At 49.3% G+C, this 24,517-nt stretch overlaps 1 protein-coding gene across 1 annotated transcript in view; it reads left to right on the forward strand.

The window, feature by feature from the left end:
- OBSCN (obscurin, cytoskeletal calmodulin and titin-interacting RhoGEF) overlaps nucleotides 1-24,517 on the forward strand; it is a 577,179-nt gene that overhangs the window by 433,311 nt on the left and 119,351 nt on the right. Inside the window, 5 exon segments of the mRNA XM_056518694.1 lie at nucleotides 1,501-1,613; nucleotides 3,178-3,346; nucleotides 5,111-5,192; nucleotides 11,792-11,992; nucleotides 18,920-18,980. Of these exon segments, the coding sequence (XP_056374669.1) occupies nucleotides 1,501-1,613; nucleotides 3,178-3,346; nucleotides 5,111-5,192; nucleotides 11,792-11,992; nucleotides 18,920-18,980 (626 nt within the window).

Consider the following 24,517-nt stretch of genomic DNA (forward strand, 5'->3'; position numbering starts at 1 on the left):
TGTATGGATGATGAGTGTATGGACGATGAGTGTATGGACGATGAGTGTATGGTTGATGAGTGTATGGACGATGAGTGTATGGATGATGAGTGTATGGTTGATGAGTGTATGGATGATGGGTGTATGGACGATGGGTGTATGGATGATGAGTGTATGTATGGATGATGGGTGTATGGATGATGGGTGTATGGATGATGAGTGTATGGATGATGAGTGTATAGATGATGAGTGTATGGTTGATGAGTGTATGGTTGATGAGTGTATGGATGATGAGTGTATGGATGATGAGTGTATGGTTGATGAGTGTATGGATGATGAGTGTATGGATGATGGGTGTATGGATGATGAGTGTATGGATGATGAGTGTATGGACGATGAGTGTATGGACGATGGGTGTATGTATGGATGATGGGTGTATGGACGATGGGTGTATGGATGATGAGTGTATGTATGGATGATGGGTGTATGGATGATGGGTGTATGGATGATGAGTGTATGGATGATGAGTGTATGGATGATGGGTGTATGGATGATGGGTGTATGGATGATGAGTGTATGGTTGATGAGTGTATGGATGATGGGTGTATGGATGATGGGTGTATGGATGATGAGTGTATGGACGATGAGTGTATGGACGATGAGTGTATGGACGATGAGTGTATGTATGGATGATGGGTGTATGGACGATGGGTGTATGGATGATGAGTGTATGTATGGATGATGGGTGTATGGATGATGGGTGTATGGATGATGAGTGTATGGATGATGAGTGTATGGATGATGGGTGTATGGATGATGGGTGTATGGATGATGAGTGTATGGTTGATGAGAGTATGGATGATGAGTGTATGGATGATGAGTGTATGGATGATGGGTGTATGGATGATGGGTGTATGGTTGATGAGTGTATGGATGATGAGTGTATGGTTGATGAGTGTATGGATGATGAGTGTATGGATGATGAGTGTATGGATGATGGGTGTATGGATGATGGGTGTATGGATGATGAATGTATGGTTGATGGGTGTATGGATGATGGGTGTATTGATGATGGGTGTATGGATGATGTATGTATGAGTGATGGGTGTATGGATGATGGGTATATGTTGGATTAATGGATGTATGGTTGATTGATTGATGATGGGCGTATGGATGATGGGCGTATGGATGATGGATGTATGAGTGATGGGTGTATTGATGATGGGTGTATGGATGATGGGTGTATTGATGATGGGTGTATTAATGATGGGTGTATGGATGATGTATGTATGAGTGATGGGTGTATGGATGATGGGTGTATGGATGATGTATGTATGAGTGATGGGTGTATGGATGATGGGTGTGTGGATGATGGGTATATGTTGGATTAATGGATGTATGGATGATTGATTGATGATGGGTGTATGAATAATAGATGGATGGATAATAAATAGATGGGGGGATGATGAGGTATGGATGATGTTTTGATAAATCTCCCCCATTTGTGTTTGATCCTCACAGATCCCCCATATATGCAGGAGACCATAGAAGACGTTCACAGCTATCGGGGAGAAACAGCACAATTTGATGCTCTAATAGATGGAAGCCCCCCGCTGACCATAGTCTGGTATAAGGTAATACCCCGCTGACCATAGTCTGGTATAAGGTAATACCCCGCTGACCATAGTCTGGTATAAGGTAATACCCCGCTGACCATAGTCTGGTATAAGGTAATACCCCGCTGACCATAGTCTGGTATAAGGTAATACCCCGCTGACCATAGTCTGGTATAAGGTAATACCCCGCTGACCATAGTCTGGTATAAGGTAATACCCCGCTGACCATAGTCTGGTATAAGGTAATACCCCGCTGACCATAGTCTGGTATAAGGTAATACCCCGCTGACCATAGTCTGGTATAAGGTAATACCCCGCTAACCATAGTCTGGTATAAGGTAATACCCCGCTAACCATAGTCTGGTATAAGGTAATACCCTGCTGACCATAGTCTGGTATAAGGTAATACCCTGCTGACCATAGTCTGGTATAAGGTAATACCCCGCTGACCATAGTCTGGTATAAGGTAATACCCTGCTGACCATAGTCTGGTATAAGGTAATACCCCGCTGACCATAGTCTGGTATAAGGTAATACCCCGCTGACCATAGTCTGGTATAAGGTAATACCCCGCTGACCATAGTCTGGTATAAGGTAATACCCCGCTAACCATAGTCTGGTATAAGGTAATACCCCGCTAACCATAGTCTGGTATAAGGTAATACCCCGCTGACCATAGTCTGGTATAAGGTAATACCCCGCTGACCATAGTCTGGTATAAGGTAATACCCCGCTGACCATAGTCTGGTATAAGGTAATACCCTGCTGACCATAGTCTGGTATAAGGTAATACCCCGCTGACCATAGTCTGGTATAAGGTAATACACCGCTGACCATAGTCTGGTATAAGGTAATACCCCGCTGACCATAGTCTGGTATAAGGTAATACCCCGCTGACCATAGTCTGGTATAAGGTAATACCCCGCTGACCATAGTCTGGTATAAGGTAATACCCCGCTGACCATAGTCTGGTATAAGGTAATACACCGCTGACCATAGTCTGGTATAAGGTAATACCCCGCTGACCATAGTCTGGTATAAGGTAATACCCCGCTGACCATAGTCTGGTATAAGGTAATACCCCGCTGACCATAGTCTGGTATAAGGTAATACCCCGCTGACCATAGTCTGGTATAAGGTAATACCCCGCTGACCATAGTCTGGTATAAGGTAATACCCCGCTGACCATAGTCTGGTATAAGGTAATACACCGCTGACCATAGTCTGGTATAAGGTAATACCCCGCTGACCATAGTCTGGTATAAGGTAATACCCCGCTGACCATAGTCTGGTATAAGGTAATACCCCGCTGACCATAGTCTGGTATAAGGTAATACCCCGCTGACCATAGTCTGGTATAAGGTAATACCCCGCTGACCATAGTCTGGTATAAGGTAATACTCCGCTGACCATAGTCTGGTATAAGGTAATACCCCGCTGACCATAGTCTGGTATAAGGTAATACCCCGCTGACCATAGTCTGGTATAAGGTAATACCCCGCTGACCATAGTCTGGTATAAGGTAATACCCCGCTGACCATAGTCTGGTATAACATGGTGGACACCTTCTGTACTTCATCAGGACCAGAAGCTGCTGAAGGAAAGTGACCGAATCCAGATGCTGCGAGAGGAGAGGAGATACTCGCTGATCATCCGTCACACAGAGGCGGCAGACGGCGGGGTGTACACCTGTGTGGCCCGAAACTTTGCCGGAGAAGTGTCCTGCAAGGCCGAACTGGTGATGGTGGTTGGTGAGGAACCAAGAACTGCCATAATAGATATACAGCTCCCTGCCTGACCGTGATACACCGTATCCCCCATCCCTGCAGTGTTACACCGTATCCCACATCCCCGCAGTGTTACACCGTATCCCACATCCCCGCAGTGTTACACCGTATCCCACATCCCCGCAGTGTTACACCGTATCCCACATCCCCGCAGTGTTACACCGTATCCCACATCCCTGCAGTGTTACACCGTATCCCACATCCCCGCAGTGTTACACCGTATCCCACATCCCCGCAGTGTTACACCGTATCCCACATCCCCGCAGTGTTACACCGTATCCCACATCCCTGCAGTGTTACACCGTATCCCCCATCCCCGCAGTGTTACACCGTATCCCACATCCCTGCAGTGTTACACCGTATCCCCCATCCTCGCAGTGTTACACCGTATCCCACACATCCCTGCTGTGTTACACCGTATCCAACATCCCCGCAGTGTTACACCGTATCCCACATCCCTGCAGTGTTACACCGTATCCCCCATCCTCGCAGTGTTACACCGTATCCCACATCCCCGCAGTGTTACACCGTATCCCACATCCCCGCAGTGTTACACCGTATCCCCCTCATCCCCGCAGTGTTACACCATATCCCACATCCCCGCAGTGTTACACCGTATCCCCCACATCCCCGCAGTGTTACACCGTATCCCACATCCCCGCAGTGTTACACCGTATCCCACATCCCCGCAGTGTTACACCGTATCCCCCACATCCCTGCAGTGTTACACCGTATCCCACATCCCCGCAGTGTTACACCGTATCCCACATCCCCGCAGTGTTACACCGTATCCCCCACATCCCTGCAGTGTTACATCGTATCCCCCACATCCCCGCAGTGTTACACCGTATCCCACATCCCCGCAGTGTTACACCGTATCCCACATCCCCGCAGTGTTACACCGTATCCCCCACATCCCCGCAGTGTTACACCGTATCCCACATCCCCGCAGTGTTACATCGTATCCCCCACATCCCCGCAGTGTTACACCGTATCCCCCACATCCCCGCAGTGTTACACCGTATCCCACATCCCCGCAGTGTTACACCGTATCGCCCTCATCCCTGCAGTGTTACACCGTATCCCACATCCCCGCAGTGTTACACCGTATCCCACATCCCTGCAGTGTTACACCGTATCCCACATCCCCGCAGTGTTACACCGTATCCCACATCCTCGCAGTGTTACACCGTATCCCCCTCATCCCTGAAGTGTTACACCGTATCCCCCACATCCCTGCAGTGTTACACCGTATCCCACATCCCTGCAGTGTTACACCGTATCCCCCTCATCCCTGCAGTGTTACACCGTATCCCCCACATCCCTGCAGTGTTACACCGTATCCCACATCCCTGCAATGTTACACTGTATCCCACATCCCCGCAGTGTTACACCGTATCCCACATCCCTGCAGTGTTACACCGTATCCCCCACATCCCTGCAGTGTTACACCGTATCCCACATCCCTGCAGTGTTACACCGTATCCCCCACATCCCTGCAGTGTTACACCGTATCCCCCACATCCCTGCAGTGTTACACCATATCCCACATCCCCGCACTGTTACACTGTTTCCCATCTCCCTGCAGCGTTACGTTGTATCTTTGTTTTGCTCTGACAGCCGTGATGTTGCTGCGATGAGGGTTCCGGGGGAGTCTAGTTCATGCGGGGGGAGGGGAGGTGACATTTCCATTGTGTGACAGGTGACAAGAGTTTTTCTTCTCTCCAGAAGAGAAGGAGCAGGAGATGAAGCCGCAGCACAGGAGGAGGAAGCTGAAGTCGTTCTTCGAGGTTAAAGAAGAGATTGGGAGGTAGGATGAATATTCCGGATCCTCTGCTCGCAGTCCCAGCGCGCTGCCGCGTTATTCACCTTCATTAACTTCTTGGATTTTTCCCTCTGGATGAAGATTCTGTAGCTCAGATTGCAAAGTATTTACAGACACGGGAACATGGAGGGGGAGGATCCGCTGTGCAGGAACAGACTGCGGCGTGACGTGGCTGATAACAGAGAAATCCAGCGGGAGGGAATGTCCTGCCCTGTGCCTCCTCCTCCCCCATCAATGAGATTAATATCCCAATATCATGACCCTGACTACACACCCTGCCTGTCCACAACATCATAACTCCTTCACCGCTGAACTATAACACCTAGACGCTTGTACCATAACCTTCCTGAAAACCATACAAAAAGCTAAGAGAGGCATGCCCCGACAATTTAGGACTAGTCCTACCACTTACCCCATAACATCCCTGACCCACTGTCCCTATCCAGAATAATGGTAGCCTGCAGAGGCTTAGTACCTGGAGCACATTAGTAGAAAACCCTCTACAGGAGGAAAGCCATACTTCTACCCAACCTGCCAGCCTCCAGACCTGATCTCCCGCGGTCCCAGTGATGTTCCTCCAGACCTGATCTCCCGAGGTCCCAATGATGTTCCACTAGTCCTGATCTCCCGAGGTCCCAGTGATGTTCCTCTAGACCTGATCTCCCGAGGTCCCAGTGATGTTCCTCTAGGCCTGATCTCCCGAGGTCCCAGTGATGTTCCTCTAGATCTGATCTCCCGAGGTCCCAGTGATGTTCCTCTAGTCCTGATCTCCCGAGGTCCCAGTGATGTTCCTCTAGACCTGATCTCTTGAGGTCCCAGTGATGTTCCTCTAGATCTGATCTCCCGAGGTCCCAGTGATGTTCCTCTAGACCTGATCTCTCGAGGTCCCAGTGATGTTCCTCTAGATCTGATCTCCCGAGGTCCCAGTGATGTTCCTCTAGACCTGATCTCCAGAGGTCCCAGTGATGTTCCTCTAGTCCTGATCTCCCGAGGTCCCAGTGATGTTCCTCTAGACCTGATCTCCCGAGGTCCCAGTGATGTTCCTCTAGATCTGATCTCCCGAGGTCCCAGTGATGTTCCTCTAGATCTGATCTCCCGAGGTCCCAGTGATGTTCCTCTAGACCTGATCTCTTGAGGTCCCAGTGATGTTCCTCTAGACCTGATCTCCCGAGGTCCCAGTGATGTTCCTCTAGATCTGATCTCCGAGGTCCCAGTGATGTTCCTCTAGACCTGATCTCTCGAGGTCCCAGTGATGTTCCTCTAGACCTGATCTCTCGAGGTCCCAGTGATGGTTCCTCTAGACCTGATCTCCCGAGGTCCCAGTGATGTTCCTCTAGATCTGATCTCCCGAGGTCCCAGTGATGTTCCTCTAGACCTGATCTCTTGAGGTCCCAGTGATGTTCCTCTAGACCTGATCTCCCGAGGTCCCAGTGATGTACCTCTAGACCTGATCTCCCGAGGTCCCAGTGATGTTCCTCTAGATCTGATCTCCCGAGGTCCCAGTGATGTTCCTCTAGACCTGATCTCTTGAGGTGCCAGTGATGTTCCTCTAGACCTGATCTCCCGAGGTCCCAGTGATGTTCCTCTAGACCTGATCTCCCGAGGTCCCAGTGATGTTCCTCTAGACCTGATCTCTTGAGGTCCCAGTGATGTTCCTCTAGATCTGATCTCCCGAGGTCCCAGTGATGTTCCTCTAGACCTGATCTCCCGAGGTCCCAGTGATGTTCCTCTAGATCTGATCTCCCGAGGTCCCAGTGATGTTCCTCTAGACCTGATCTCTTGAGGTCCCAGTGATGTTCCTCTAGACCTGATCTCCCCAGGTCCAAGTGATGTTCCTCTAGACCTGATCTCTCGAGGTCCCAGTGATGTTCCTCTAGACCTGATCTTCCGAGGTCCCAGTGATGTTCCTCTAGATCTGATCTCCCGAGGTCCCAGTGATGTTCCTCTAGACCTGATCTCTTGAGGTCCCAGTGATGTTCCTCTAGACCTGATCTCCCGAGGTCCCAGTGATGTTCCTCTAGACCTGATCTCCCGAGGTCCCAGTGATGTTCCTCTAGATCTGATCTCTCGAGGTCCCAGTGATGTTCCTCTAGACCTGATCTCCCGAGGTCCCAGTGATGTTCCTCTAGACCTGATCTCTTGAGGTCCCAGTGATGTTCCTCTAGACCTGATCTCCCGAGGTCCCAGTGATGTTCCTCTAGACCTGATCTCCCGAGGTCCCAGTGATGTTCCTCCAGACCTGATCTCCCGAGGTCCCAGTGATGTTCCTCTAGACCTGATCTCCCGAGGTCCCAGTGATGTTCCTCTAGACCTGATCTCCCGAGGTCCCAGTGATGTTTCCTCTAGACCTGATCTCCCGAGGTCCCAGTGATGTTCCTCTAGACCTGATCTCTTGAGGTCCCAGTGATGTTCCTCTAGACCTGATCTCCCGAGGTCCCAGTGATGTTCCTCTAGACCTGATCTCCCGAGGTCCCAGTGATGTTACTCTAGACCTGATCTCCCGAGGTCCCAGTGATGTTCCTCTAGATCTGATCTCCCGAGGTCCCAGTGATGTTCCTCTAGACCTGATCTCTTGAGGTCCCAGTGATGTTCCTCTAGACCTGATCTCTCGAGGTCCCAGTGATGTTCCTCTAGACCTGATCTCTCGAGGTCCCAGTGATGTTCCTCTAGACCTGATCTCTCGAGGTCCCAGTGATGTTCCTCTAGACCTGATCTCCCGAGGTCCCAGTGATGTTCCTCTAGACCTGATCTCTTGAGGTCCCAGTGATGTTCCTCTAGACCTGATCTCCCGAGGTCCCAGTGATGTTCCTCTAGACCTGATCTCCCGAGGTCCCAGTGATGTTCCTCCAGACCTGATCTCCCGAGGTCCCAGTGATGTTCCTCTAGACCTGATCTTCCGAGGTCCCAGTGATGTTCCTCTAGACCTGATCTCTTGAGGTCCCAGTGATGTTCCTCTAGACCTGATCTCTTCAGGGTCCCAGTGATGTTCCTCTAGATCTGATCTCCCGAGGTCCCAGTGATGTTCCTCTAGATCTGTTCTCCCGAGGTCCCAGTGATGTTCCTCTAGACCTGATCTCTTGAGGTCCCAGTGATGTTCCTCTAGACCTGATCTCCCGAGGTCCCAGTGATGTTCCTCTAGACCTGATCTCCCGAGGTCCCAGTCATGTTCCTCTAGACCTGATCTCTCGAGGTCCCAGTGATGTTCCTCTAGACCTGATCTCTCGAGGTCCCAGTGATGTTCCTCTAGACCTGATCTCCCGAGGTCCCAGTGATGTTCCTCTAGACCTGATCTCCCGAGGTCCCAGTGATGTTCATCTAGACCTGATCTCTTGAGGTCCCAGTGATGTTCCTCTAGATCTGATCTCCCGAGGTCCCAGTGATGTTCCTCTAGATCTGTTCTCCCGAGGTCCCAGTGATGTTCCTCTAGACCTGATCTCTTGAGGTCCCAGTGATGTTCCTCTAGACCTGATCTCCCGAGGTCCCAGTGATGTTCCTCTAGACCTGATCTCCCGAGGTCCCAGTGATGTTCCTCTAGATCTGATCTCCCGAGGTCCCAGTGATGTTCCTCTAGACCTGATCTCTTGAGGTCCCAGTGATGTTCCTCTAGACCTGATCTCCCCAGGTCCCAGTGATGTTCCTCTAGACCTGATCTCACGAGGTCCCAGTGATGTTCCTCTAGACCTGATCTTCCGAGGTCCCAGTGATGTTCCTCTAGATCTGATCTCCCGAGGTCCCAGTGATGTTCCTCTAGACCTGATCTCTTGAGGTCCCAGTGATGTTCCTCTAGACCTGATCTCCCGAGGTCCCAGTGATGTTCCTCTAGACCTGATCTCCCGAGGTCCCAGTGATGTTCCTCTAGATCTGATCTCTCGAGGTCCCAGTGATGTTCCTCTAGACCTGATCTCCCGAGGTCCCAGTGATGTTCCTCTAGACCTGATCTCTTGAGGTCCCAGTGATGTTCCTCTAGACCTGATCTCCCGAGGTCCCAGTGATGTTCCTCTAGACCTGATCTCCCGAGGTCCCAGTGATGTTCCTCCAGACCTGATCTCCTGAGGTCCCAGTGATGTTCCTCTAGACCTGATCTCCCGAGGTCCCAGTGATGTTCCTCTAGACCTGATCTCTTGAGGTCCCAGTGATGTTCCTCTAGACCTGATCTCCCGAGGTCCCAGTGATGTTCCTCTAGACCTGATCTCCCGAGGTCCCAGTGATGTTACTCTAGACCTAATCTCTTGAGGTCCCAGTGATGTTCCTTTATACCTGATCTCCCGAGGTCCCAGTGATGTTCCTCTAGACCTGATCTCCCGAGGTCCCAGTGATGTTCCTCTAGACCTGATCTCCCGAGGTCCCAGTGATGTTCCTCCAGACCTGATCCCCCCTCATATTCCCACTCAGGATCGGTAAGGCTGACTAGCTGAATCCGGCAGTCATGCTCTCCATGGGGGAGATTTATCAAAGCCTGTGTAGAGGAAGAGTGGTGCAGTTGCCCATAGCAACCAATCAGATCACTTCTTTCATTTTTATAGAGGCCTGTGACAAATGAAAGAAGCAATCTGATTGGTTAATATGGGAAACTGTACCACTCTTCCTCCTCACAGGTTTTGATAAATCTCCCCCCATGTTCCCACACTTCTCCCGGGGATGTGCATCAGACTTCCTGCACCCCAGGTTGTCCCTCGCATAAAGCTTCCCCTGAAATCAGTGCTAGGCCAGGTCCCCAAACCTCTAGATGATCCTTTCTGAGTTTAATAGTCTGAACTGTACCCTGAGATCCCGACCTGGGCAGTCCCTGAGGCCCAAAGGCTTCTGGAAATGGGTCAACATCACCAACATATCAGAGTCGGGGCAGCATAAGCCGAGAGATATCCATGAGGTGTACGAAGATCCTTGCCGAAGCCATTCCCTGCAAGAGTGTACCTACGGAGGTGCCCCCTACAGGAGGATGCCCACAGAGGATCCCCCTACAGGAGGATGCCCACGTAGGAGCCCCCTAAAGCAGGATACCCACGGAGGAGCCCCCTACAGGAGGATACCCACGGAGAAGCCCCCTACAGGAGGATGCCCACAGAGGAGCCCCATACAGGAGGATGCCCACAGAGGAGCCCCCTACAGGAGGATACCCACAGAGGAGCCCGCTACAGGAGGATACCACGGAGGAGCCCCCTACAGGAGGATGCTCATGGAGGAGCCCCCTACAGGAGGATACCCACGGAGGAGCCCCCTAAAGGAGGATACCCACAGAGGAGCCCCCTACAGGAGGATGCCCACGGAGGAGCCCCCTACAGGAGGATGCTCACGAAGGAGCCCCCTACAGGAGGATACCCACAGAGGAGCCCCCTACAGGAGGATGCCCACGGAGGAGCCCCCTACAGGAGGATGCCCACGGAGGAGCCCCCTACAGCAGGATACCCACGGAGGAGCCCCCTACAGGAGGATGCCCACGGAGGAGCCCCCTACAGGAGGATGCCCACGGAGGAGCCCCCTACAGGAGGATGCCCACAGAGGAGCCCCCTACAGGAGGATGCCCACAGAGGAGCCCCTACAGGAAGATGCCCACAGAGGAGCCCCCTACAGGAGGATACCCACGGAGGAGCCCCCTACAGGAGGATACCCACAGAGGAGCCCCATACAGGACGATACCCACGGAGGAGTCCCTTACAGGAGGATACCCACGGAGGAGCCTCCTACAGGAGGATACCCACAGAGGAGCCCCCTACAGGAGGATGCCCACGGAGGAGTCCCTTAAAGGAGGATGCCCACAGAGGAGCCCCCTACAGGAGGATACCCACGGAGGAGCCCCTTACAAGAAGATACCCACGGAGGAGCCCCCTACAGGAGGATACCCACAGAGGAGCCCCCTACAGGAGGATGCCCACGGAGGAGTCCCTTAAAGGAGGATGCCCACAGAGGAGCCCCCTACAGGAGGATACCCACGGAGGAGCCCCTTACAAGAAGATACCCACGGAGGAGCCCCCTACAGGAGGATACCCACGGAGGAGCCCCTTACAGGAGGATACCCACGGAGGAGCCCCCGACAGGAGGATAACCACGGAGGAGCCCCTTACAGGAGAATACCCACGGAGGAGCCCTCTCTCTCTCTCCAGAGGTCTGTGAAATTGGTTTTCAAGAAAGTGTTTGTTAAGAAGACCACAGGGTCCACCATAGATAAACCCCCTTGTTTCCTACAGTACATAACCAGGTTCAACCTATTCCCTCATAACAGCTGGAAGAACTGGCTGTAGATCCTAGTCAGGCAGGATACGTACACTGCCCAGGTAGATGAACAGAGGAGCAGGTACCATTTCATCAGGTTTAAACTTTTCCTTAGGGTCGAAGACCGACCCCTCCGCTGGTCCACCATCTTATCAGCATGCCAACTCGGGATCTCTCCATCCCAGCTACAGACTCTCAAACTTACCAGGGTGATTCTCACTATTCTGCTGTTACATCATGTCTTATCCTCCAGAGCTGCACTCACTATTCTGCTGTTCCATCATGTCTTATCCTCCAGTCACCTCCAGAGCTGCACTCACAGTTCTTGGAGCTCTTTCGCATTCACTCTTTACCACCTTCTGTTTTGTCTTCAGGGGATCCTTTGGTTTTGTGAAACGTGTTGTGCACAAAGGAAATGGAGCCACATGTGCAGCCAAATTCATCCCGCTGAGAAGCAAGACCCGTCAGCAGGCATACCGTGAGCGGGATATCTTGTCGGTGGTGTCACATGACCGGGTGACTCTGCTGCTTGACGCCTTTGAAACCAAAAAGACATTAATTCTTATCATGGAAATGTATCCTTCACCTTGTGGATGCTTAAGAAATAGGGGCAGGGAGTGTGTAGGGATCATAGATCAGTGTGTAGGGATCATAGATCTGTATGTGTAGGGATCATAGATCTGTGTGTAGGGATCATAGATCTGTATGTGTAGGGATCATAGATCTGTATGTGTAGGGATCATTGACCTGTGTGTAGGGATCATAGATCTGTATGTGTAGGGATCATAGATCTGTGTGTAGGGATCATAGATCTGTATGTGTAGGGATCATTGACCTGTGTGTAGGGATCATAGATCTGTATGTGTAGGGATCATAGATCTGTGTGTAGGGATCATTGATCTGTATGTGTGGGGATCATTGATCTGTGTGTAGGGATCATAGATCTGTATGTGTAGGGATCATAGATCTGTATGTGTAGGGATCATAGATCTGTATGTGTAGGGATCATAGATCTGTATGTGTAGGGATCATAGATCTGTATGTGTAGGGATCATAGATCTGTATGTGTAGGGATCATTGATCTGTGTGTAGGGATCATAGATCTGTATGTGTAGGGATCATAGATCTGTATGTGTAGGGATCATTGATCTGTGTGTAGGGATCATTGATCTGTGTGTAGGGATCATAGATCTGTATGTGTAGGGATCATAGATCTGTGTGTAGGGATCATAGATCTGTGTGTAGGGATCATAGATCTGTGTGTAGGGATCATAGATCTGTATGTGCAGGGATCATAGATCTGTGTGTAGGGATCATAGATCTGTATGTGTAGGGATCATAGATCTGTATGTGTAGGGATCATTGATCTGTGTGTAGGGATCATTGATCTGTGTGTGTAGGGATCATTGATCTGTATGTGTAGGGATCATAGATCTGTGTGTGTAGGGATCATAGATCTGTATGTGTAGGGATCATTGATCTGTGTGTAGGGATCATAGATCTGTATGTGTAGGGATCATAGATCTGTATGTGTAGGGATCATTGATCTGTGTGTAGGGATCATAGATCTGTATGTGTAGGGATCATAGATCTGTATGTGTAGGGATCATTGATCTGTATGTGTAGGGATCATTGATCTGTGTGTAGGGATCATTGATCTGTGTGTAGGGATCATTGATCTGTGTGTAGGGATCATAGATCTGTGTGTAGGGATCATAGATCTGTATGTGTAGGGATCATTGATCTGTATGTGTGGGGATCATTGATCTGTGTGTAGGGATCATAGATCTGTGTGTAGGGATCATTGATGTGTGTAGGGATCATAGATCTGTGTGTAGGGATCATAGATCTGTGTGTAGGGATCATAGATCTGTGTAGGGATCATAGATCTGTGTGTAGGGATCATAGATCTGTGTGTAGGGATCATAGATCTGTGTAGGGATCATAGATCTGTGTGTAGGGATCATAGATCTGTGTGTAGGGATCATAGATCTGTATGTGCAGGGATCATAGATCTGTGTGTAGGGATCATAGATCTGTATGTGTAGGGATCATAGATCTGTATGTGTAGGGATCATTGATCTGTATGTGTAGGGATCATAGATCTGTGTGTAGGGATCATAGATCTGTATGTGTAGGGATCATAGATCTGTGTGTAGGGATCATAGATCTGTATGTGTAGGGATCATAGATCTGTATGTGTAGGGATCATAGATCTGTATGTGTAGGGATCATTGATCTGTGTGTAGGGATCATAGATCTGTATGTGTAGGGATCATAGATCTGTGTGTAGGGATCATAGATCTGTGTGTGTAGGGATCATTGATCTGTATGTAGGGATCATTGATCTGTGTGTAGGGATCATAGATCTGTGTGTAGGGATCATAGATCTGTATGTGTTGGGATCATTGATCTGTGTGTAGGGATCATTGATCTGTATGTGTAGGGATCATTGATCTGTGTGTAGGGATCATTGATCTGTGTGTAGGGATCATTGATCTGTGTGTAGGGATCATAGATCTGTGTGTAGGGATCATAGATTTGTATGTGTAGGGATCATTGATCTGTATGTGTGGGGATCATTGATCTGTGTGTAGGGATCATAGATCTGTGTGTAGGGATCATTGATGTGTGTAGGGATCATTGATCTGTATGTGTGGGGATCATTGATCTGTGTGTAGGGATCATAGATCTGTGTGTAGGGATCATTGATGTGTGTAGGGATCATTGATCTGTGTGTAGGGATCATTGATCTGTATGTGTAGGGATCATAGATCTGTGTGTAGGGATCATTGATCTGTGTGTGTGGGGATCATTGATCTGTGTGTAGGGATCATTGATCTGTGTGTAGGGATCATAGATCTGTGTGTAGGGATCATAGATCTGTGTGTAGGGATCATAGATCTGTATGTGTAGGGATCATTGATCTGTGTGTAGGGATCATAGATCTGTGTGTAGAAATCATAGATCTGTGTGTAGGGATCATAGATCTGTATGTGTAGGGATCATTGATCTGTATGTGTAGGGATCATTGATCTGTGTGTAGGGATCATTGATCTGTGTGTAGGGATCATTGATCTGTGTGTAGGGATCATAGATCTGTGTGTAGGGATCATAGATCTGTATGTGTAGGGATCATTGATCTGTATGTGTGGGGATCATTGATCTGTGTGTAGGGATCATAGATCTGTGTGTAGGGATAATTGATGTGTGTAGGGATCATAGATCTGTGTGTAGGGATCATAGATCTGTGTGTAGGGATCATAGATCTGTGTAGGGATCATAGATCTGTGTGTAGGGATCATAGATCTGTGTGTAGCGATCATAGATCTGTGTAGGGATCATAGATCTGTGTGTAGGGATCATAGATCTGTGTGTAGGGATCATAGATCTGTATGTGTAGGGATCATAGATCTGTATGTGTAGGGATCATTGATCTGTATGTGTAGGGATCATAGATCTGTGTGTAGGGATCATAGATCTGTATGTGTAGGGATCATTGATCTGTATGTAGGGATCATAGATCTGTGTGTAGGGATCATAGATCTGTGTGTAGGGATCATAGATCTGTATGTGTAGGGATCATTGATCTGTGTGTAGGGATCATTGATCTGTATGTGTAGGGATCATTGATCTGTGTGTAGGGATCATAGATCTGTATGTGTAGGGATCATTGATCTGTATGTGTAGGGATCATAGATCTGTGTGTAGGGATCATTGATCTGTGTGTAGGGATCATTGATCTGTGTGTAGGGATCATAGATCTGTATGTGTAGGGATCATTGATCTGTGTGTAGGGATCATTGATCTGTATGTGTAGGGATCATTGATCTGTGTGTAGGGATCATAGATCTGTATGTGTAGGGATCATTGATCTGTATGTGTAGGGATCATAGATCTGTGTGTAGGGATCATTGATCTGTGTGTAGGGATCATTGATCTGTGTGTAGGGATCATAGATCTGTATGTGTAGGGATCATTGATCTGTGTGTAGGGATCATTGATCTGTATGTGTAGGGATCATTGATCTGTGTGTAGGGATCATAGATCTGTGTGTAGGGATCATAGATCTGTGTGTAGGGATCATAGATCTGTATGTGTAGGGATCATTGATCTGTGTGTAGGGATCATAGATCTGTGTGTAGAGATCATAGATCTGTGTGTAGGGATCATAGATCTGTATGTGTAGGGATCATAGATCTGTGTGTAGGGATCATTGATCTGTATGTGTAGGGATCATAGATCTGTGTGTAGGGATCATAGATCTGTGTGTAGGGATCATAGATCTGTGTGTAGGGATCATAGATCTGTGTGTGTAGGGATCATTGATCTGTGTGTGTAGGGATCATAGATCTGTGTGTAGGGATCATAGATCTGTATGTGCAGGAATCATAGATCTGTATGTGTGGGGATCATTGATCTGTGTGTAGGGATCATAGATCTGTGTGTAGGGATCATAGATCTGTATGTGTGGGGATCATAGATCTGTGTGTAGGGATCATTGATGTGTGTGTAGGGATCATAGATCAGTGTGTAGGGATCATTGATCTGTGTGTAGGGATCATAGATCTGTATGTGTAGGGATCATAGATCTGTGTGTAGGGATCATAGATCTGTATGTGTAGGGATCATATATTCGTGTGTAGGGATCATAGATCTGTATGTGAAGAGATCATATATCTGTATGTGTAGGGATCATTGATCTTTGTGTAGGGTTAATTGATCTGTGTGTATAGGGATCATAGATCTGTGTGTAGGGATCATTGATCTGTGTGTGTAGGGATCATAGATCTGTATGTAGGGATCATTGATCTGTGTGTAGGGATCATAGATCTGTATGTGTGGGGATCATTGATCTGTGTGTAGGGATCATTGATCTGTGTGTGTAGGGATCATAGATCAGTGTGTGTAGGGATCATTGATCTGTGTGTAGGGATCATAGATCTGTATGTGTAGCGATCATAGATCTGTATGTGTAGGGATCATAGATCTGTGTGTAGGGATCATAGATCTGTATGTGAAGGGATCATAGATCTGTATGCGTAGGGATCATTGATCTGTGTGTAGGGATCATAGATCTGTATGTGTAGGGATCATAGATCTGTGTGTGTAGGGATCATTGATCTGTGTGTAGGGATCATTGATCTGTGTGTAGGGATCATTGATCTTTGTGTAGGGATCATAGATATGTATGTGTAGGGATCATAGATCTGTGTGTAGGGATCATTGATCTGTGTGTAGGGATCATTGATCTGTGTGTAGGGATCATAGATCTGTATATGTGGGGATAATAGATCAGTGTGTAGGGATCATTGATCTGTATGTGTATGGATCATAGATCTGTGTGTAGGGATCATAGATCTGTGTGTAGGGATCATAGATCTGTGTGTAGGGATCATAGATCTGTATGTGTAGGGATCATTGATCTGTGTGTAGGGATCATAGATCTGTGTGTAGGGATCATAGATCTGTATGTGTAGGGATCATTGATCTGTGTGTAGGGATCATTGATCTGTGTGTGTAGGGATCATTGATCTGTGTGTAGGGATCATAGATCTGTATGTGTAGGGATCATTGATCTGTATGTGTAGGGATCATAGATCTGTGTGTAGGGATCATAGATCTGTATGTAGGGATCATTGATCTGTATGTAGGGATCATTGATCTATATGTGTAGGGATCATAGATCTGTGTGTAGGGATCATTGATCTGTGTGTAGGGATCATTGATCTGTGTGTAGGGATCATAGATCTGTATATGTGGGGATAATAGATCAGTGTGTAGGGATCATTGATCTGTATGTGTATGGATCATAGATCTGTGTGTAGGGATCATAGATCTGTGTGTAGGGATCATAGATCTGTGTGTAGGGATCATAGATCTGTATGTGTAGGGATCATTGATCTGTGTGTAGGGATCATAGATCTGTGTGTAGGGATCATAGATCTGTATGTGTAGGGATCATTGATCTGTGTGTAGGGATCATTGATCTGTGTGTGTAGGGATCATTGATCTGTGTGTAGGGATCATAGGTCTGTATGTGTAGGGATCATTGATCTGTATGTGTAGGGATCATAGATCTGTGTGTAGGGATCATAGATCTGTATGTAGGGATCATTGATCTGTGTGTAGGGATCATTGATCTGTGTGTAGGGATCATAGATCTGTATGTGTAGGGATCATTGATCTGTATGTGTAGGGATCATAGATCTGTATGTAGGGATCATAGATCTGTGTGTAGGGATCATTGATCTGTGTGTAGGGATCATTGATCTGTGTGTAGGGATCATAGATCTGTGTGTAGGGATCATAGATCTGTGTGTAGGGATCATTGTGTTGCTCGCGAATATAGCGCTATATATTCGTAATTACAAATATTCGTTTTTTTTGTATTTTTTTCACAGTACACATCACAGTGATCACCCCTCTCTGCTTCCAGCTTGTGTGGTGTAAAGAAGACTCTAATACTGCTGTGTGAGACTGGTGTGCGAATTTTCACATATGCGAAAATTTGCATATGCTAATTTTCGCATATGCGAATTTTGCGCTTATGCTATTTTTTGTACATGTTAATTTTTGCATATGTTAATTTTCGCATACGCCAATTTCCGCATATGCGAAAATAAAGCGAGAATATTATGAATATGCGAATATTCGTGAATTTATGATGAATATTCGTCCATATATTCGCAAATATTCGCGAATTCGAATATGGCCTATGCCGCTCAACACTAATCATTGATCTGTGTGTAGGGATCATAGATCAGTGTGTAGGGATCATAGATCTGTATGTGTAGGGATCATAGATCTGTGTGTAGGGATCATTGACCTGTGTGCAGGGATCATAGATTTGTATGTGTAGGGATCATAGATCTGTGTGTAGGGATCATAGATCTGTGTGTAGGGATCATAGATCTGTGTGTAGGGATCATAGATCTGTGTGTAGGGATCATAGATCTGTGGGTAGGGATCATAGATCTGTATGTGTAGGGATCATAGATCTGTGTGTAGGGATCATAGATCTGTGTGTAGGGATCATAGATCTGTGTGTAGGGATCATAGATCTGTGTGTAGGGATCATAGATCTGTATGTGTAGGGATCATAGATCTGTGTGTAGGGATCATAGATCTGTGTAGGGATCATAGATCTGTGTGTAGGGATCATAGATCTGTGTGTAGGGATCATAGATCTGTGTGTAGGGATCATAGATCTGTGTGTAGGGATCATAGATCTGTATGTGTAGGGATCATAGATCTGTGTGTAGGGATCATAGATCTGTGTGTAGGGATCATAGATCTGTATGTGTAGGGATCATAGATCTGTGTGTAGGGATCATAGATCTGTGTGTAGGGATCATAGATCTGTATGTGTAGGGATCATAGATCTGTGTGTAGGGATCATAGATCTGTGTAGGGATCATAGATCTGTGTAGGGATCATATTTCTATATTTAGGGCTCATAGATATGTATATTGATCCCTCATTGACCTTAATGACATCAGATGTTGCGGAGAAGAACTGCTGGATCGGCTCTTCCGTAAACGCACGATCACTGAGAAGGAGGTGGGACAATGTTCTGTGTGATGTCAGATGTCTGGGCTACAAATGATCGGGGCATCTGAGGCTGTGTAACACTCACGTTTCAGAAGACAGGAACCCCGGTGGATGTGGATCCGCTGGACCTGTGTGGCAGATAACTCGGACCGTACCAGGGAGCTGAGTCTAAGGTGCCACTTATTTTCACCAGAGCCCGCCGCAAAGCGGGATGGACTTAGTGCGGCAGGCGGCACCCAGGTCGCTACCCCTGGCACTGCTCGACCACACAGGCGGCTGAGGAGATGCGAGGCACAGGAGGAATAAGGCAGCTCGTAGTCTGGATAGCAGAGGGTCAGGGCAGGCGGCACGGTTGCTTAGTCAGGACATAGCAGGAGGTCAATAGGCAGGCGGCAGAGAAGCAATGTCGGGTCACAAAGCGAAGGATCAGATACACAGAAGTGAACCTTACAGTCCAGATTTTGTCCATTAACAGAGGAGATGAACAAGGGCTTGGCAAGGCGAGTGACAGGAAGATGATACTTGTGGACTAAAGCCGCATCAAAAAAGACACCTGCTGATCCTGAATCCAAAAATGCTGTAGCTCTGAAGGAAAACTTGGCAGAAGCGAAGACTTGTACAGGAATAGTTAAGCCAGGGGAGGTGATATTCACACCTAGGGACGCCTCTCCTATGTGCCCTCGGTGCAAGCACTTTCCCAGATACTGTGGGCGAACAGAACAGTCTTTGAGGAAGTGCTCCAGGCTAGCACAATACAAGCACAAATTCTCACTGCATCGTATTGATCTCGTCTGTTACGTAAGAAGAGAACGATCCACTTGCATAGCCTCTTCGGCAAGAGGCGCAGGAAACTGTAGAGGTGAACGTTGAAAGACGGGTGCCAGGCAAGGATATCTCCGTGTTCGGGCAGGTTCCATCTCTAAGTGCAATTCTTCCTGCCTCTTAGCAAAATGCGGTCCCAAAGGGGTGTAGCCCAGGCCAGGGCTTTGACGGACAGTAGGCTAATGACAAAGGTCACCTTCGCACGTTCTGTCGGAAACAGTTCAGACATGAGCTCCAAGTGCATGGAGCACTGTGTAACGAAGCCTCTGCATGACTTGGAATCCCCATCATACTTGAAAGGTAGACGGGAGACAGAATACACTGCAGGAGCTGGTGGTGGGAGTGGGCCAGGTTGCGGTACCTGCTCCTGTTGCAAGGCCAAAAGCTGTTGCATCATAGCTGAAAGTTGAGAAAGTTGCTGCGCCTGTCGGGACGACTGCTGTGACTAACGTACAACAGCGGATCTTACTGTAACACTCACATTTCAGAAGACAGAAACACCGGTGGATGTGGATCCACTGGACCTGTGTGGCAGATGACTCGGACCATACCAGGGAGCGGAGTCCAAGGTGCCGCTGGTTTTCACCAGAGCCTGTCGCAAAGCGGGATGGACTTGCTGCGGCAGGCGGCACCAAGATCGCTACCCCTGGCACGGCTCGACCACACAGGCGGCTGAGGAGATGCGAGGCACAGGAGGGATAAGGCAGCTCGTAGTCTGGATAGCAGAAGGTCAGGGCAGGCGGCACAGTTGCGTAGTCAGGACGTAGCAGGAGGTCAATAGGCAGGCAGGCAGCAGAGAAGCAAGGTCAGGTCACAAAGTGAAGGATCAGATACACGGCAAGGCAGAAACAGGAATGCTTTCTCTCAGGCTCATGGCAACAAAGATCTGGCAGGGGAGTGAGGAGGGTGGAGGCATATACAAATGAGCCACAGGTGAATCACACTAATGAGCGCACTGGCCCTTTAAATCTTAAAGCTCCGGCGAACGCGCGTACCCTAGGGGACAGGGACACGTGCGCCGGAGCAGTGAGATAGAGGCTGGGGCAGGAGAAGCACCAGGTGAGTGACGGACTGGGGCTCCGCCGGCAGCAGCAGGTAACGGGACCAATGCGCTCACGGCCAGCGTGTGCGGCCGGAGCGCATAACGTAACAGGCTCCTAAGGGGTGATCCCATTCTTATTTTAGGAGGCGGTTTCCCACTTCATGTCTTGTGGTGTGTTTTTTTTGGGAGGGGGGGTACAGTGTCGGTACCCTGCTTCCTGCTGTGGGGTTACCCTTATAATTGTCTTGGGGTGAGGTGCAATGATATTGGTTTGGGGTGGAGTAACCCTGGTTGTTGTTTCGGGCTTCTGTTGGGTGATCCTGGTTCTTGTTTTTAAGCGTAGTGAGGTGACCCCGGTTCCTGTTTTGGGGTGTGGTGAGGTGATTCCGGTTCCTGTCTTGAGGTGTTGTGACCCCTGTTCTTGTCTTGGGGTGTGGGGAGGTGACCCCAGTTCTTGTCTTGGGGTGTGATGAGGTGATCCTGATTCCTGTTTTGGGGTGTGGCAAGGTGATCCCGGTTCCTGTCTTGAGGTGTGGTGACCCTTGTTCTTGGGGTGTGGGGAGGTGATCCCGGTTCTTGTTTTGGGGTGTGGTGAGGTAACCCTGGCTCCTGTTTTGGGGTGTGGTGAAGTGACCCCTGTTCTAGTCTTGAGGTGTGGTGAGGTGACCCCTGTTCTTGTTTTGGGGTGTGGTGAGGTGACCCTGGTTCTTGTCTTGAGGTGTGAAGATAGTGACCCCTGTTCTTATTTTGGGGTGTTGTGAGGTGACCCCAGTTCCTGTTTTGCGGTGTGGTGAGGTGACCCTGGTTCTTGTCTTGGGGTGTGGTGAGGTGACCCCGGTTCCTGTTTTGGGGTGTGGTGAGGTGACCCTGGTTTCTGTTTTGGGGTGTGGGGAGGTGACCCTGGTTCCTGTTTTGGGGTGTGGTGAGGAGAGCCTGTGTTCTTGTTTTGGGGTGTGGTGACCTCAGTTCCTGTTTTGGGGTGTGACTGCAAAGTGGGAGATGTAGAAGGGAGATGTAGAAAAAAATGATCTGGGCTAGTGGCGCGAGCTGCTTAGAATAATGACTTCAATAAACTTGTATAAATTCCAAAAGTTCTTTTATTCACCTTGTCAAAAGCGTTTCGAGGTTTGTTACCTCTTTCTCAATGACCTTGGCTAAGACCTGTTTTGGGGTGTGGTGAGGTGAGCCTGGTTCTTATTTTGAGTTGTGGTGAGGTGACCCCTGTTCTTGTTTTGAGGTGTGGTGGGATGAACCCAGTTCCTGTCTTGGGGTGTGGTGAGGTGACCCCTGTTCTTGTTTTGAGTTGCGGTGGGATGACACCGGTTCTTGTCTTGAGGTGTGGTGGGATGAACCCAGTTCCTGTCTTGGGGTGTGGTGAGGTGAGCCCGGTTCTTGTCTTGAGTTGTGGTGAGGTGACCCCGGTTCTTGTCTTGAGGTGTGGTGGCATGACCCCAGTTCTTGTTTTGGGGTGTGGTGAGGTGAGCCCGGTTCTCGTCTTGAGGTGTGATGGGATCACCCCGGTTGTTGTTTTGGGGTGTGGTGGGATGACCCCGGTTCTTGATTTGGGGTTTGGTCAAATGACCCCGGTTTTTGTTTTGGGCTTTGGTGGGATGACCCCAGTTCTTGTTCGGGGGTCCCGTGCTGTGATGTGAGGACCAGAAGCAGCAGATGTTACTCTCTATAATTCTTCCCCGGTTTGTTAGTCGTCGTTCAGTCCTCATTCTGCCAAAGGGAAGGAAACAAGAATATTCCAGATGGAGCTGGACGTGGCTCCGGATCCCCTGCAGAATGTGATAGAAGCAGCAGCGCCCCCTGGTGACTGGCAGCAGCCCCACTCCATCTGTACAGGGATTCAAGTCTAAGATTTTTCACCAATTTCAGTCACTTTATGATCTTAGTTTTGAAGACATCCTGACCGATTGTCACGATGCCGGCTGGCAGGTAGTGGACCCTCTGTGCCAGAGAGGGATTGGCGAGGACCGTGCTAGTGGACCGGTTCTAAGCCACTACTGGTTTTCACCAGAGCCCGCCGCAAAGCGGGATGGTCTTGCTGCGGCGGTAGTGACCAGGTCGTATCCACTAGCAACGGCTCACCTCTCTGGCTGCTGAAGATAGGCGAGGTACAAGGGAGTAGGCAGAAGCAAAGTCGGACGTAGCAGAAGGTCGGGGGCAGGCGGCAAGGTTCGTAGTCAGGGGAGATAGCAATAGTTCTGGTACACAGGGTATAAACACACAAGAACGCTTTCACTGGCACTAAGGCAACAAGATCCGGCAAGGGAGTGCAAGGGAGGAGACTAGATATAAGCCGGGAACAGGTGGGAACCAATTAAGCTAATTGGGCCAGGCACCAATCATTGGTGCACTGGCCCTTTAAGTCTCAGGGAGCTGGCGCGCGCGCGCCCTAGAGAGCGGAGCCGCGCGTGCCAGCACATGACCGCAGGAGACGGGAACGGGTAAGTGACCTGGGATGCGACTCGCAAGCGGGCGCGTCCCGCTGTGCGAATCGCATCCCCAACGGCCATGGCAGAGCAGCGCTCCCGGTCAGCGCTGACCGGGGAGCTGCAGGGAGAAGGACGCCGTGAGCGCTCCGGGGAGGAGCGGGGACCCGGAGCGCTAGGCGTAACAGTACCCCCCCCCTTAGGTCTCCCCTTCTCTTTATCGGGTAACTGCCTCCCCTGGGATGAGGACACCGGGAAAGGATGGAGGGATTCCTCAACGGCAGGCAGAACCGCAGGAGTAGGAATGGGGAGAGAGGGCAGAGGGCGGGACCTGGCACGGGGCAGTGTGACACCAGGACGAGGGCCATGAGGGGACACAGAAGCTTGCCTGATGGAACTGGGAGGGGGGGAGGGGCATTTCCTGTGGCAGGCAGAGTCCTTAATGACCTTAGGGGGACCAGATACAGGAGGAACCACAGAGTTACGGCAAGGGTTACTGGGAACCGGTTTTAGACAGTTCTTGGAACAAGAGGACCCCCAACTCTTGATCTCCCCAGTGGACCAATCCAGGGTTGGGGAATGAAGTTGAAGCCAGGGAAGTCCAAGGAGAATTTCCGAGGTGCAATTGGGGAGGACCAAAAGTTCAATCCTCTCGTGATGAGATCCGATGCTCATAAGAAGGGGCTCCGTGCGGAAACGTATGGTACAGTCCAACCTGGCTCCGTTGACCGCGGAGATGCGGAGTGGCTTGACAAGACGGGTCACCGGAATATGGAATTTATTCACAAAGGACTCCCGAATAAAATTCCCAGAAGCTCCAGAGTCCAGACAGGCCACGGCTGAGAGGGGAGAGCTGGCTGAAGTGGAAATCCGAACAGGTACCGTGAGACGTGGAGAAGCCGACTTGGCATCAAGGGACGCCACACCCACGAGAGCTGAGTGTGAGCGTGCGTTTCCCAGACGTGGAGGACGGATTGGGCAATCCACCAGAAAATGTTCAGTACTGGCACAGTACAAACAAAGATTCTCTTCCTTACGGCGATTCCTCTCTTCCAGGGTCAGGCGAGACCGATCCACTTGCATGGCCTCCTCGGCGGGAGGCCTAGGCGCAGATTGCAGTGGAGACTGTGGGAGAGGTGGCCAGAGATCTAAGTCTTTTTCCTGGCGGAGCTCTTGATGCCTCTCAGAAAAACGCATGTCAATGCGAGTGGCTAGATGAATGAGTTCATGCAGGTTAGCAGGAG

The sequence above is a fragment of the Hyla sarda genome, chromosome 5 (genome assembly GCF_029499605.1).
Source record: "Hyla sarda isolate aHylSar1 chromosome 5, aHylSar1.hap1, whole genome shotgun sequence".
In the NCBI taxonomy this organism is placed as follows: Eukaryota; Metazoa; Chordata; class Amphibia; order Anura; family Hylidae; genus Hyla; species Hyla sarda.